This window comes from Triticum urartu, unplaced genomic scaffold, assembly GCF_003073215.2.
Source record: "Triticum urartu cultivar G1812 unplaced genomic scaffold, Tu2.1 TuUngrouped_contig_670, whole genome shotgun sequence".
In the NCBI taxonomy this organism is placed as follows: Eukaryota; Viridiplantae; Streptophyta; class Magnoliopsida; order Poales; family Poaceae; genus Triticum; species Triticum urartu.
The window spans coordinates 1-16544 of NW_024117482.1; the positions used below are offsets into that span (position 1 = coordinate 1).

A 16544-nucleotide genomic window follows, 5' to 3' on the forward strand; every position below is an offset into this window, starting at 1 on the left:
TCTACCCAAACAAGACAAACAAGCAACAAGGACACAATCAACCACGTGCAAGGATCAATCAATAAGATGCAATGATGATATGCTATGCGGGATGCGATGCGGGATGCAAAATGCAAGATATGACAGGAAATGCATGAATCTGGCCTCAACATGGAAATCCAAGTGTGCCACTGGAAAGATGATATGAAATCGCTTGAAAATGATATAAAGAACGCCGGAATCGGAGTTACGGTTTGGAAATGGCAAGCGATTCAAAATTGGCACCGGTCTGCGATTTACAGCAAGTAGGCATATAAATGCAATGAGATGACCATGCTACAGCACTCAAACATGGCAACAAAATACATGGCAGGGATGCATTCAAGATGCTTAACAAAAGTCTAGCACTGAGCCATGGCCAATTCATCCATTAACCGGTTCAAACAAGCATGGCAAAAACGCAAATGGTAAACAGATCTCAGATTTAGTGAAATTAACACTTGCCTGAAATTTCAGACCAAGTAGCACTCTTCGGAGCAACAAAATAACATGCTACAGGACCTGAACATTACAAAGTAAAACATATCATGGAGCTACTCAAATAGCTTAACAAAAGTCCCTTAGTGACCTTGAGCCAAAAGGGATCAGAAAATATACTAACAAGCACATGAACATAGCAAAAACATAATCAGTTTTCAGACTAGTGTGCTCCATAATTGCAAACAAAGACATGGATGGATAGAGCACTACAAGATTAACAAAACTCCTTTACTGATCATCCTTAAAAGAGGCACGGATCACTAGGAAACAACATGAACATGTGGCATCATGAGATAAACGATCCCAGGACTTGGTGAAATTACTAAGTCCCTGAAAACAGAGTTACCGAGTGCACCACTTTGCAAGCTTGCACTATTCACCACACACATCACAAAAATACATGGGTTGCACCTCTGGAAAAGATGACAAAACCCTTAACAAAACATATGTAGAGAATCAGGGCATCTCATGCACACAACAATCATGGCAAAAATGACAAATGTCTAAGATGGAGTAGCAGATCTGACAGTTAACTCAAGTAGCCCTCTTTTAACAGCATTTTGGGCATCAAGATGAGCTCAAATGAAAATGATGCAATTGAGTAAAATGATGTACTCTCCGAGATGAACATTTTGATATCCTATATGCATGAATCGAAGCTACGGATGCAAAGTTACGGGGCCTCGAACAAGGGCACTTGAATCTGCAATTTCGGGAGTTAGTAAAAAAAACACCACCTAGGGTTACTGTTCACGGATCCCAGATCTAGCTCACATCATTGTTCACGGCGACACGCACTGTAGCAAGTCGAGGACGAGGTCGCCGGACTTGGCAGGGTCATCGCCGGAGATTGCGGGGAGGACGGCGGAGGGCTGCGGGGTCCCGGACTTGACGGCGCCGACGGCTTGGACACCTCGGGCGGCGCGGGCGAGGCCGGACCCGGGCGGCGCGGCGGACTCCGGCTACCGGAGCGGCGGGGTAGACGAGGTGGAGCGGCGGAGGCGGCGGGGCGCGGCGCCGGCTGCGGGGAAGAGGAGGCGGGCGGCGGCGCGGCAAATCTGGGCCGCGGGGGCCCCGGATGGGCCTCGCGGGCCTCGGCGGCGGTGGCGGCGGCGCGCCACGTGGCTGCTTGCCACTGGTGCGGGAGGGCGGCGGACGGAGTGTCTGGCGCGGGCGAACAATGTCCGGCGCGTCGGAGGGGATTTTTAGGGTTTCGGAGGTAGGAGGAGATCCGAAAATCGAGGGAATTTTAAATAGGCACAGGAAGAGCTAGGAGAGTCCAAATGAGGTGCGGTTTTCGGCCACGCGATCGTGATCGAACACTCTAGATCATGCAGCAGAGTTAGGTGGGTTTTGGGCCGAATTGGAGGGGTGTTGGGCTGCAACACACACGAGGCCTTTTCGGTCCCTCGGTTGACCGTTGGAGTATCAAACGAAGTCCAAATGATACGAAACTTGACAGGCGGTCTACCGGTAGTAAACCAAGGCCGCTTGGCAAGTCTCGGTCCAATCAGGAAATGTTTAATCCCCACACACGAAAAAAAGCTAGAAATGACCACCGGAGGAGAACGAAGCGCCGGAATGCAAAATGGACAACGGGGAAAATGCTCGAATGCATGAGACGAACACGTATGCAAATGCAATGCACATGATGGCATGATATGAGATGCATGACAATGAAAACAACACACGAAGACAAAGACCCGAACCCGAGAAAATAAATATAACTTGACGCTGGAAACGGCAAGAGTTGGAGTACAAATTGGAAAAGTTATATCCGGGGTGTTACCCAAACCCCCCTGGGTACAAGACAGCCGACCAGCTCCAGCAGATAGCCAAAACAACGGTTCCTAACAAGCTGGACCCTGTGGTGGCTCTTGCACATGAGATTGACAATCTCAGAGAAGTATGGCATGCTGCACCGGCTGTAAGCTTTAGTTGCAATCTCATCAATGGTGGCCTTTGTTGTGGTTGGGTCAATCCTTGCTCTCTGCTGCAAAAATATATAGAAGGTAAAAAGGTGTATGAATTTATTTGAGCTGGAAAACTATAAAAAAATGGAACCCCAACTGATGAAAAAAAAAGAAAAAGTAGTGATGTACCTTCTTTTTTCGTTCCAAAAGAGCTTCCCGTCGTTCTTTCCTTTGAGCACTCTTACTCAGCTGGCGGAAGGAAAAACAAAAAAATCCATTAGGTTGGGGGCAAGAAAAAAAGGCAACAATTCATGCATTATCTATTTTTTAAACAATAAAAACAAGAAAAAAGAAAAGTGAATATTTATAGATAAAGTGATACACACCGAAGTCAGAACTTCTTCATACAGCAAACCCTCTGATGCTTCAGTGTCAGTGATCTCGACATCATAGCCTCTCTCTTCTAAATCAGTATCTTCAACACACTTATCTCTGCCTTCTTCATTTCTATCACTCCCAGGTTTCCCTCCTTCAACTTCAAAAACTGTACCTGTGTGCGGCTGTATTAAAAAAGTGCATATGATACATTAGTGTTGCAAGTAACTTCTATCTCTTGGAACATACTCTAGGCCAAAAAATATAAACAGCAAATACAACACACATATGTTCCAGGTAACTTCCTTCTTTGCTCATGCTTACAGAAAAACAAAAGCAGTAGACATTGTAAGCATACAAAGGGTGGTTGCATTTAACATACCACATTGTTTAAGCAATCTCTTGTTAAGTCTTTAGACTCCTTCATATGATCCTGTCTGAAAAAAAATGATGATGAGATTCAAAAAAAAACTGTGCAAACAAGGGGTTAAATCAAAAACACAGAAAAAAGACCGAGTACATACAGTTTTAAGCTGTTGACCTAACCCTTCTTTCAAGGAGGACTCGGTTTTAGTTTCGATCCCGCGTTCAATCTACATGCAGGCATCCATCACACTACTGATAAAAAAAGAGGCACTAATCTATCTAAATATATATCGCAAAAGTGGATTAACACAGAAACAAAAAAGGAAGACAAACATACACTGGATACCCTCTCAAATTTTACTGTGGTAGTGAGCTAAGAAAAAAAGAAAAATTGCACAAAAATCATTCAATAAAGTTATGCATCAGAGAGTGTTGTGTCGATCTTGAATCTAAATTCAGATTAGGGGAAATCAAACACAAAGATTGAGATCATTTCAGTTAGTAGGGCGGGCTTGAGAAAAGATGCTGCTTAGTGAGATGCAGGAGGCCCAAGACAAAAAAATCCATATAAAAAGAATCTGGGAGTGTTTCTGTACGAGTACATTAACAAATCCCAAACGTGCTTTGCTTTGGGCTTGCTTCATCTTAGCCGGCAGCTTTGGGATGATGATAGTTTCGATGTTGGCAATATTACGAGATGCCCTAATTAGCCGTGATGAATAGCGGCAATCTCCTATCTCCAGAGAGACAGAAGGTAGTTGACTAGAAAAAAGGGTAAAAACTATCAACTACAGTGGGATTAAAAAACACTTGTGAATGATGTTGTTTCCCTTCCTGCACTAGTCTCTGAAGATAACAAAATCACCAAAAGCCTCCAGGGATAATACAAAAATTTGATTAGAAGACATGTAACGTATCTTCAGAAACCAGCGAGAGAAAATGAAAAAGCATGTCTCACCCTCGACTTGAGTGATAGAACGGAGTCTGGCTAGAAACGGCCAGCAAATCAACTATGACATACTATCTCTTCAGTACAAAGACATTTTTAGAGTAAAATAGTACTATGTATAACCCCACACTGGCGCAGCCTGATGTATAACACCACACTGGTCCCAAAAAATGAATTATCTCAGTATGCCGAATGCCTCAGAAAAATCCAAACAAGCATTGGCAATGCTCGGTGCAAGCAGGCAACTGAGCAGACATCAGTAACAACTAAGTACGAGTACATCACAGCAGAATTCAAAAATAGTTACCTTCGAAAAAATACGAGGTCGAGCTAAAACAAAAGCACTAATTCGCTCCCCTCAGATTCGTGATTCGCCCCAATAAAAAAGCAGAAAAAAATACTTGTAACTAGTGAGGATGGTTAATCCGTTCACATATTTCTACTTGTAACTAGTAAAAGGAAACACTCCCAGATTTCCTTATGGAAAATGTAAAACATCAATTGTCTATTTTTGGTAGTTCAGACAAACAAAACCAAAAACAGGCACTACAAATGCAACATTTCATGAGTTGGAGACAGGAAGCCAAAAAGCGGGACAGCTTTGGGAAAAATATATGTGGAAAAATTGATGTTGATATGATTAAGAGATGCTGTATTTAGTTGTGACGATCAGCAGCAAAATCTTCCTATCTTGAGAAGACACAGAAGGTAGCTAAAATCCATCAACTACAGTGTTTAAATAACTAACAGTTGCAGATCACTTGCACGGGAGTATTACAGCAAGGCTGACCACTTACAAGCATGTTGCTTAAGAAATTAAGACATATCTACTAACAATGAACTTGCATACTTCTAAAATTCACAACCACAGAATGTCTATTGACAGTGAACAGAATTAGACTGACACTCTCATGGAGCACAGAAAAATTCAGACGTAGTCCTACCAAGTTCCCCATCCCGCTGACCGGGCGCGGCGCTGGCTGGGGTGGTGCCGGAGAATGATGGAGAAGACGGACGCGCTGCCCTTCCCCCTCCTCGTCGGGCAGCGCCACCGGCACCCACCATCTGACGGACCACCACGCCAGTTACCCATCCCGCTGCCCGAAAACACACCAAAAATCCCTCTTCCGGACTTGCAATTTCCTCTCGGAATCGTGATTCTCAACAATTATGAACCCTAGACTACAGAAAAATTGACACCCGCAGCTCGGTTTCACCTCGATAGGGGAAAAGGGGTCGTAGCTCAGCTCACCTCATCAGCAGGGCACGAGGACTCTGGAGGGGCGCCCGGATCGCCGAGCATCTCCTCACGGGCGTCACCGAGCATCTCGTCGCCGTTCCGACCAAGCAAAAACAGTGTACTTGTGAAAAAAATGTTTGTAAAAGGACATGCAACTAGGCCCCATGTCTCTCGACGCCGCCCCCTTCGACAAAACAAAAGCCCCCCTAGTTGCTACCAATCTAGAAGACATGCAGTTGCGTGCCTACTATGGGACATGCAACTAGGTCCCATGTCTCTCGACGCCGCACCCTCCGACAAAACAAATCCCACCGGCTAGTTGCGAGCAAAACTAGAAGACATGTCATTGCACGCCTAGTGTGGTACATGCAACTGGTCCCCATTCCTCTCGACGCCGCACCCTTCCGACAAAACAAAGATCCCTCCCCCCCAGTTGCAACCAAACTAGAAGACATGCAGTTGCGTGCCTAGTGTGGGACATGCAGTTGGCACCTCTCCCCATACAAACAAGAAATTGAAGTCGAGTTGTAACCAAGTTATAAGGCATGCAATTGCGACCAAGTTAGAAGACATGCAGTTTCGTGCCTCCTGTGGGACATGCAACTGGGCCCCATGTCTCTCGATGCCTGCCCATCCGACAAAACAAAGGGTCCCCCCCCCCCCGAGTTGCAACCAAGTTAAAAGACATGCAGTTGTGTCCTAGTGTGGGACATGCAACTGGGCCCCATGCCTCTCGACCCCGCACCCCTTCGACAAAACAAAGACACCCCCCCAGTTGCGACCAAACTAGAAGACATGCAGTTGCGTGCCCATTGTGGGACATGCAAACTGGTGCCTCTCCGCATCAAACAAGAAATGGAAGTCGAGTTGCAACCAATTTATAAGGCATGCAGTTACGACCAAACTAAAAGACATGCAACTGCATGCCTAGTGTGGGACATGCAACTGGGCCCCATGCCTCTCGACGCCGCCCCCTCCAACAAAACAAAGGCCCCTCCCCCAGTTGCGACCAAACTAGAAGACATGTAGTTGCGTGCCCATTGTGGGACATGCAGCTGGTGCCTCTCCCCGTACAAACAAGAAATGAAAGTCGAGTTAAAACCAAGTTATAAGGTATGCAGTTGCGACCAAGTTAGCAGACATGTAGTTTCGTGCCTCCTGTGGGACATGCAACTGGGCCCCATGTCTCTCGATGTCAGTCCATCCAACAGAACAAAAGCACCCCCCCGAGTTGCGACCAAGTTAGAAGACATGCAGTTGCGTTCCTAGTGTGGGACATGCAACTGGGCCCCATGTCTCTCGATGCAGCCCCCTCCGATAAAACAAAGACCCCCCCCCCAGTTGCGACCAAACTAGAAGGCATGCAACTGCGTGCCCATTGTGGGACATGCAGCTGGTGACTCTCCCCGTACAAACAAGAAATGGAAGTCGAGTTGCAACCAAGTTATAAGGCATGCAGTTGCAACCAAGTTAGAAGACATGTAGTTCCGTGCCTCCAGTGGGACATGCAGCTAGGCCCCATGTCTCTCGATGCCGGCCCATCCGGAAAAACAAAAGCCCGCCCGAGTTGCGACCAAGTTAGTAGACATGCAGTTGCATTCCTAGTGTGGGACATGCAACTTGCCCGATCTCTCTCGGCGCTGCTCCCTCTGCCAAAACAAAGGCACCCCCTAGTTGCGGCCAAACTAGAAGACATGCAGTTGCGTGCCTGGTGTGGGACATGCAACTGGGCCCCATGCCTCTCAATGCCGCCCCCTTCCGACAAAACAATGACCCCACCCTCCAATTGCGACCAAACTAGAAGACATGTAGTTGCGTGCCCATTGTGGGACATGCAACTCGCGCCTCTCCATGTACAAACAAGAAATGGAAGTCGAGGTCCAACCAGGTTATAAGGCATGCAGTTACCAGTTGCTACCAAGTTAGAAGACATGCAATGCCGTGCCTCCTGTGGGACATGCAGCTGGGCCCCATGTCTTTCGATGCCGGCCCATCGACCAAAAAAAAGCCCCCCTCCCCCCTGAGTTGCGACCAATAGAAGACATGCAACTACGTTCCTAGTGTGGGACATGCAATGCCCGATCTCTCGACCACTCCCTTTGAAAACAAAGGCCCCTAGTTGCGCAAACTAGAAGACATGCAGTGGCGTGCCTGGTGGGACATGCAACTGGGCCCCATGCCTCGACCGCCCCCTCGACAAAACAAAGACCCCCCAGTTGCGACCAAACTAGAAGACATAGTTGCGTGCCCATTGTTGGACATGCAAGGTGCCTCCCCATACAAAAAATGGAAGTCAGGTTGCAACCAATTTATAAGGCATGCAGTTGCGACCAAAAAAAGACATGATTGCATCTAGTGTGGGATGAATGGCCCACCTCTCCCCCTCCGACGAAACAAAGACCTATGCGACAACTAGAAGACATGCAGTTGCTGCCAAACACAATGCGGCCATCATTAGCAGTTTGTATGAGATTTTTTTTTGAATCTGCCACCACCCACACAAATACCGACCAACCCCCTGTTCTTCAAACGGCGTGGCAGTAGCAACTTTCTTGGGTATTTTCTATGCATCATGGAAAAAACACACAAAAAAGAGACAATTATGTGAGTGTTTTATCAAAACCATGAAACTTTCTTTGGTCTTTGAATCATTTCAAAGAAAAGGGTAAAAAACAATTTAGATTTTTTACTTGAAAAGCATACTGAAAAAAAACTGAGCATGAATACATGTTCAAACATATTTGCAGATACTAAAAACTCCTGCAAAAAAGTCTTATATTTTTAATTATGCAATTTCCAGCTCAGAAATCATATTACCCCGCCCCTTCTCTTTCCTAGGAATCAGATTTGCATTATGTGTTCAGATATATATACTTGTAGCATACCCATACAAAAAAGAACTAAAAGAGAAAAAAGGAAAAAAGAGATACATACCATCATGCCCAAACGAATGTCTGTCCTTGTGAGGCGGTGAAAGAAAGGAAACCCGATGAAATCATCACGAGAGGCAGCGGCCCTTGTAGCTGAAAACCCTATGTCTCATTAAGCAGAAGCACCATAGTGCGAACAATGCCTTCACCACCATCACTTGAAGCTTCTCCATCCTCATCATCTGAATATGAATCTTCAATGGGATCACCCTCTTCCATAGGCTGTTCATCTTCGGAGCCGTTGCCCACCTGGATCACACAAATAGCTGCCCTAGGCGAAGGTTCATCCAGGAAGAACACCACCATCTGACCCTTCCCCAGCTTGTTGTCATCATAGAACTTCCTCCAACCTCTCCCATACATAGCGCTCTTTGTACGACCCTTGTAACACTTTACAGTGTATGTCCGTTGGTTTGCCACAAACATCACCCTATCTCCTGTCACATTGTTGAAACGGGCCCTTTCATTGCAAGGCACAACCTGATTTGAACACACACAAAAAACTAAAAAATACAAAAAGTTAGGAGTGACGTCACACAAAAGTTTTGAGTATGTGATGACATTAGTACAAAAAGTTAGGAGTGAGTTACCCCTGCATTGTTGGACTCCTCCCATGCAAACATGCTGAAACCACTTCCCTTGCTCTCATAGTTGCAATGGTTGAAACAAACTCCACAAACCTCCTGTGCACATCCAAAAAGGAAGCAAAAAATAAAATAAATTAGAATGTATAACTCACTAAATAACAGTTTACAAGTCATTCTTCTTTGTTCTCAGATATATACTAAACAAACTTCACCATGTATTCATGCAGCTTTATGATTGTGAAAAAGCCCAAAAACTATGCTTACCAGATGGTACAACAAAAAAATAACATATAAAAAATTACTTCTGCTGTAAAAGAACTAGTGGTTCAGTTTTTGGGAAAGAGAGAACAAAAAGTAATTGATGTTACATGTGTTACTATTACACTCTTCTGAAATAGGAAATACAAACAAAAAGAAGTTTTCAAATAGCTTCACACAGGGCCCATCAGGTTCCTGAAGTTAAATCCCTGCCCACCCAAATGACAAAATCTTGCTTTTAATACGTTTTTATGACTAAAATTAATTCACAGAATGATGCTAATCCAGGCTAAGATGTTTCATTTTTTGCCACTCGACAGATCAGAAAGTACTCCTGTGAGGTCATGAGTCTAAACTCTGAACTAAAAGTACCTACATAGAAATTGGTGGTGCTACTAGTACTACCTCCAGTAAAAAAAATACAAAAAGGTACTAATCACTCTGTTATAGCTACTTGGCTTTACTGCTAGTTCTAATCAGTGCCACATAAGTAACTAGGTTGCCCTTGAAAAATCAAAAAAAAAAAGAGAAACTAGCAGATTTGAATCAATCAACTGATCGTTAGTTGACTATCTATGATAGATCCTAGCGGATTTGATCAAGCAAACTTGGTGCTAACTTTGAACATGCATATTTGGATCAGGTGCTCTAACACTGCACAAAAGTGAAAAGTGTACAAAGACATACAATGTTAGGCTCAAGTGCAACAAAAAATCAGCAAAAAATGCAATAAAAAAATACAAGAGGCTATGAAGATATAAAACAGCACTAGCAATATGCCTATACTAACTACCACTGGAAGTGACACTATGAACATAGAAAATGGTAAAATGAAACTATGGTTAGTAAGATGAACATACCAACAAGTCTGAAACTATATTCAGTTGTATGAACGTACCACTGCAAGTTTGAAACTATGTTCAGCAAAACGAACATACCACTGAAAGTCTGAAACTATGTTATGTACCACTGAAATTCTAAATCTTAACTATGGACATGGCAATCATCTATCATGAAAATGTACAAAAAAGCTATGAAAGTCTGAAAGTCTGAAACTACTAGTCAACTGAAACTACTAGTCACTGAAAGTCTGAAACTACTAGTCCACTGAAACTACTAGTCACTGAAAGTCTGAAACTACTAGTCCACTGAAACTACTAGTCACTGAAAATCCTTTATGAACGTATCACTGGAGTCTGAAACTACTGGTCAACTTCCTCCGGTGAAAAAAGATACATCATCCTCTACTTTCACTGGGAATGATTTTGCATTCTATTGACACACAAAAACAAAAATACAAAAATCTTAATGATAGAAACGCTATAAACAAAAACAAAAAATCATGTAGATTACTTTAATCAAACAAGTATCCATGAAAAAAGAAAAAGGGATCTACATTATATGCATACATGCAAACCCTACATATACCACTAAAATTCAGCATGCATCTTGATACACACGAACACAAAAGAAAAATGAAAAAAAAATCTAATAAAAATACAAGTGCTACACACTGGGGGGCGATTCTCAACTTGAAACTACTATGCCGTATTACTTGATACAAAAAAACCTACAGCCCCACTCAGATCTATTGGGGGTGCGTGCAAACAAAAAGAAAAAAACACAAGCAAAGCTTCTGGGACTCACTTGACCAGATGCACCGGCCATCCTTCTCTCTGTCTGGTAGTGCAGGAGCGGTCGGATCTGAAGGTCAAAGAACCCCTCCGGGAACACCAAGCACTTGTACAGATTTGGGAGAGGGAGAAAATGGAGAGAGTGGAAAGGATAGAGATGAAATGACTGCTCGCTCCCCTCCTCATAATTACCCCGGTGCCCGCTCCCCTTCCCTTCCAGCGGCCCGAGAAGAAAAAAAAAACAACGGAAGAAGCCCATCCCGAGACAAACTGCCCAGCCCACAAAATCACAGACGCTCGCCCGCGGCCAAGCTTCGACGTAAAAAAGGAAACGGGCCGGTCCGCGTCTTAGACAGGCCGAAAAAGGACACAAAAACGACCAACGCGAATCTACAAGCAAGAAACAGATCGGACGGCTAACCAGTCGACTGAGACTTCGTGAAATCTCAGTCGACTAATTTTTAGCAGCGCCGTATCGGTAATGTTGTATTTTTGTTAACAGCTAGCACGTTAAAGCATCTTTTTTAGAAAAGGAAATATATTAATATCACATCTTCTACATCGACTAATGCATATAGCTATTCTTTATTACAAGCACAAAGCTCCTTAGATGTATCTTAACCTTGGATCGATGTTACACAACAAGCCGTACTAAATGCCATTCTTATTAGGAACTACCTGTAGCAGTACAATTTCCGTAGTAATATAACCTCTCGTAATCAACCGCTTGATAGACGCACAATACCAGGTGAATGGTCCCAGTTGTGAAGATAAAGTTCCCTCAGCCACCTCGCTGTTGACACACTCAGCACACACGGGCACTGTAAGCTCTGAGTATGTTTGTCTCCTAGTCTCCTTTAATCAAAGATGGAGATCAAAGGGAGAGAAAGATATTTCTTCTACGCACGTTGGAGTCCGAATCTTCAAGAGCATATGCTGAGCAGTGCGTTCCTGTGCTGGCACACAGCCAATACACAAGCAGCCAGACACGCACAGAGGCACATGCATGCACGCGCACGCTGCACCGAGCACGCGAGCTGTCGCGCTTGTCCTCTCCTGCCGTGTTGCACGAGCACCTTTTACTTAGAGCACCAGTGACCAACCTCCAGCAGAGCTAAGCACGCCAAATGCATGTGTATTATTGAATCTTTCATGTGAATTTTTTATATGAATTCGTATTTCGAAACGTTGCAGTATCCCTGTCCAATTGATAACTATCATACACGCACTCTAAAATTAATGACCGCATGTATGTTACTATAAATTGACTATTTGCATGGTACAGTCTCTTGACCTACCGAGTTTTTCTTTCTGTGTGTTCTAGTAGACTTAGAGAGAGCAGAGAGGTAGAGAAGGCAACCAAAGAGATTTGAGAAAGAGCGTCTGTGCACGGAGCCGCCATTGTGCGTATAAAAATAAGAGGAACACTGTATTGTCGGCAGAACGAGTTAGAACTCACCTACCGCGGCCTTGGATTCCAGAAATCACATGTAGAAATCAGCATGCCTAGTGCTGCCGTGTCTACTGTAATAGACTGAAGCAGGAATCACGCAGTGCTTTAATCAGTGTCGTCTGCGTAGGAATTAGTACACAAGAGACCTTTGTGCCGAGGCAGCGCATGAACGTCCCAGTGCACAAGAGAGCTACCTGGTGCACTGCGTAGGAATCAGTAAGATACCCTAAGAAGGGTAGTTTGAGAACTCTCATATTTTTTCGTAATCGTTTGTGGGCGGTTTGAAAGTCGCCACTAAAGATGTCCTAAGAAGTGTAGTTTGAAAACTCTCATATTACATTGCTTGGGAGGGTCTGGGCAACATATTTTATCATAACCTCTCTGGCCTCATGCAAAAGCGTTGAAGTGAAGTGTCTAAGTCAGCTGGTTTTTAAAGAGCAACTTGTACACGAATAGACTGTTGCAGCATATCCAAAAAGGGGGTAACTATGACCGACTGTCCATCACTCACACGTCCATACGCCGGCTCTCTGGTCTGCCATACGCAGCCACAGATGCTCGTGGCGCGCCTGCGCCGGCGCCGGAGTCCGACAACGACGTCCTGGACCAGTTTGCGACGAGGGCGTCGGCGGCCTCCCTGGGGCTGTAGACGTCCCACCACACATGGCGCTCCGGCGTGTCGCACGCCATCTCCTTGCTGACGCACCCCCTCCGTCGCCCACAAGGGGCCCAGCCCGCAGCACGCCTCCCTCGTGTTTGAGCTAGCTTGCAGTTCCACCCGGGGCTATAAATAGGACTACGTACGCACCTGGTTTTATCAGCTTCCATAGAAAGACAACTTACACAAGTTGAGTCAAGTACCGCACCGCCACCACTAGCTAGCAAGCAATGGCCACACCCACCGATGAACCCACCATCACCATGGAGACCTGCGGCGACGTCTCCGACGACCCCACCATGGAGACCATCGGTGTCCTCTCCGATGTTCCCATTGTGAGCAAAAGCCTCCCTATAGGCGCCGTCTCCGCCAATTTCAAGGTCACTCGTGGCTTCGGTGGAATCGCGGAGAACGCCAAGGTGAACGTCGACAGGCTGTATCTGCGCCAGATCATGACGGGCTGGGACGCGAATCAGTCGGATGTGATAAAGCCCAATGCCGTAACTGGGCTAGGTAAAACTGCTGTGAACAACTGGGGGATCTATGACGGCCCTGGCCCCAAGGCGAAACTGGTTGCCAAAACGCACGGCATGCACACATTTGCCGGCAAATGGAGCAATTGGTTCACCCTGGTGTTTGTGGTCGAAAGGTACGTAGAGTAACTATTATTGTTTTGTTTCACGGTTTTTGTTTTACATGTAAGGCCAATAATACATGAGAGTCTACCGGGCATGAAACCACTGCTGAGAATGACCTAATTATTATGTAGGAGCAAAAACGATTATATATATTGTGCATGCAGGTTCGAAGCGTCCACTCTTCAGGTTATGGGAGCTAATGATGAGGATGAGGCAGATAATGAGTGGGCCATTGTAGGTGGGACCGGTGAATTCGCGATGGCTCGCGGTATCATCCAGAGAAGAGTATATAGTGTAACAGACAGTACATTAACACATGCTCTTACTATTGAATTCTTCTGCCGCATGAAGGAGGTAAACCTGTAATTAATTTCAGGTCGCCCTCTTTGCATCATATATTCTAGCTCATTGTTGAATTTCTTCTCGTTATCTGATCACTTTGCATTACATATGTAGTAAAATACTTATCATTTCTTTTCTGTTATTTCGAATCGAGCTCATTGTTGGAATATGTTATACACTGGGGACCCCTACTATCATGTCAGTCTCAATTACATAGCCTAGTAGTAGGTCTTGTAAAATCATATTTGGACGGCCATTTTTAGCCTGTAAATACAAACCCCACCAAGGGTCCATTTGTTGCTCCTAGTAGTATTTTTTTGTAAATACAAACCATGGTATTTTCTGTAAATACAAACCCTACCGTGAGACATAAAGAGGACCTGGTCTCCCAAATCCCCCTATAAAAGGGGTTGAGGGAGGAGAGGTGGAGGACTCTTCATTTTTGCCCTATGACTCTGTTTGGCTCTCTCCTTTATTCCTTCACTCCCTCATTTTGTTGGGCTAAACCAACAATCGTGAATCATGATGCCTGATCCTTCATATTCAGGTCGTCCCTTCACCTACAAAGAGAGGAACAGTTGGTGGAAATAGAGGCACCCTGCCTCGGGAAATGGAAGGCAAATCCCAACGTCTTGAAAATGTGACAATCTACCATGTAGGTGCAGTTGAAGGGTTTCAATTTTCCTACGTTGACGAAGACGGGAAAATCCGCACCACTGATACTTGGGGTCGAGTACATCCTGATCCTTTGCGGAAGACCGAAGTGAGTAGATTTCATATTTTGCTATGCATGTGGGGCGCGGTTGTTTTGCAAATCATGTTATAGTTTATGCCTGGCTTCATCATGAAAGGACGGTGCAAATCTATGTTTGGTTAGAGCTAAACTAACCTAAACTTGACATCAATTTATGGAAAATATTATCAAACGGTATGACTCCAAATATAGGTATATATATAGTATAATGAAAATATATATTACTTGTAAAATCATACTCACTACGTTTTTTACATGTCGTATTAGTTTTGTTATAAGTCAAACATTTGTATCTTTGACTATATAGATTCATAACATATATAAGATTTGTTTTTTAGATTTACTATGAAAAATACTTTTATAGTATATAATTCATATATATGTTGTGAAACTATAAGGATGTTTTGAAAATGATTAGATGGTTATTAACGTTTGACTTAAAGCACTGCGACCTCTGAAAGAAAAGAAGAGAGAGGGAGTACGTATAGTTGCTTATTTAGTGATATAATGTAATATCTTTTTATGGAAATTAAGATAGTTTGACCTAACATTATTTTAGACTTATATCTTTTTTGGGAGGTATGGAGTTTGTACCTATGTATATCTTTTGTTCTATCACCTAATTAATAAATACTTGATGATATATCTTTTTTCCTCTTAACTTATTATGTGTTGTTTTACAGATAAAGTTTGGCCCATCAGAGTTTGTGAAAAAGATCAATGGGGCTCAGAGAGGAGGCGAGGGCTGGCTGTCAAAATTTGAGATCGTCACCACCCACAAAACGTATGGTCCTTTTGGAGCTGACAACGGCACTCCAAATTTCAGTTATACCGTGCCGGAGGACGAGACGGTGGTGGGCTTCTTCGCAAACACTGATAACATTTTCGTCACTTCGATTGGTGTTTATACCATCTAAATCATTCAATATTCGACCCTGCGGCAGCCTGCAGTTACCTACATGTTCCTTTTAATCATCAGAGTGTTTGATTTCTTCCCGTTTCCGCTGTTCCAGCAATAAGATGGCTAGCTAACAAGGGTGTGTCCCCCTTGTCTATGCCTATTGCATTGTGATCTTTCATAATCAAATCGGTCGTGTAACATCTTTCTTTTTCTCTTTCGCAATGTTCAATGATGTTTCCAGAGATTGTTTACTTCGGAATAAAACAGATCGTATTGATATGATAGTAAAGTAGAATGAGTAATCACGTTCATGTATTTCCATATCCATATAGCATCAGCCAATCCGCGTCTTCCCAAGCGTCCTTGTTGCTGTTTATTAGGTATGGTCGCCCTAGCGGTGCTACGCCGTGTGCACCTCTATCACTATATCACTGCTATTGATGGCGACTGACCCATGGTCTCGTGCTAGTCCACAGCGTCCTACACTCGTGCACAGTTTCCGCGCACCACGACCGCCCTGTTGCCAATACCCGCCAGTCTCATCTCATGGTTTCTGGTCCAACATTCAGCATCGTGTGTGTCCCACCATAATAGAACTAGCCCAAAATATGCGGACACGCCTAGTGTCTCACTGTGCGTCTCCTGCACTAAGGTCGGGGCTTCTCTCTACAACTCCAGGCAGCTTCATCTTCCTCTTCTTCTACATGGCTACATCTATGCACGCTGTGTACCACAAGAGATATAGTAGCGCATTGACGTGTCTGGCACACTCAAATAGCTCATATATATCCAGATCTCTCCATCATCAAGAGGGAGAACATCAACCAGGAAATCGCCGATCCTCGCATGGAACAGCTCACCCTCGAGGAGAAGCTAGCACGCGTTTGCGACAACATCATCACCGACACTGCAGGCATCGAGCAAGCCCACCCCTATAGCACCGACATCACCACGGTCCAAGCCAGATTGGATCTGGACGCAGTCAACGACAACGGTAGTCTTGCTACGGAGATACAACAAGCAATGA

General features: G+C 44.5%; 2 protein-coding genes and 1 long non-coding RNA gene across 3 annotated transcripts; 1 reads left to right on the top strand and 2 right to left on the bottom strand.

The window, feature by feature from the left end:
- Positions 1–2308: 2308 nt before the first annotated feature.
- Positions 2309–3430, bottom strand: LOC125530982 (the record flags this gene model as incomplete). Its single annotated transcript, XM_048695386.1, has 5 exons — positions 3332–3430; positions 3190–3244; positions 2819–2992; positions 2622–2681; positions 2309–2512 (listed from the first exon to the last, which is right to left on the bottom strand). Coding segments are annotated over exons 2-5 (483 nt in total), but the record flags the coding sequence as incomplete, so codon positions are not given.
- A 4950-nt stretch (positions 3431–8380) lies between these two features.
- On the bottom strand, positions 8381–10932 carry LOC125530984. The gene is made up of 3 exons (XR_007293029.1): positions 10785–10932; positions 8883–8975; positions 8381–8795 (listed from the first exon to the last, which is right to left on the bottom strand). It is a non-coding gene; the product is annotated as an uncharacterized LOC125530984 (long non-coding RNA).
- Positions 10933–13057: 2125 nt separating this feature from the next.
- On the top strand, positions 13058–15729 carry LOC125530983. The gene is made up of 4 exons (XM_048695387.1): positions 13058–13531; positions 13685–13874; positions 14410–14625; positions 15300–15729. Exons 1-4 carry the CDS (start codon positions 13113–13115, stop codon positions 15531–15533), a joined length of 1059 nt encoding a protein of 352 aa, XP_048551344.1. The 5' UTR covers positions 13058–13112; the 3' UTR covers positions 15534–15729.
- The last annotated feature ends 815 nt before the right edge of the window (positions 15730–16544 follow it).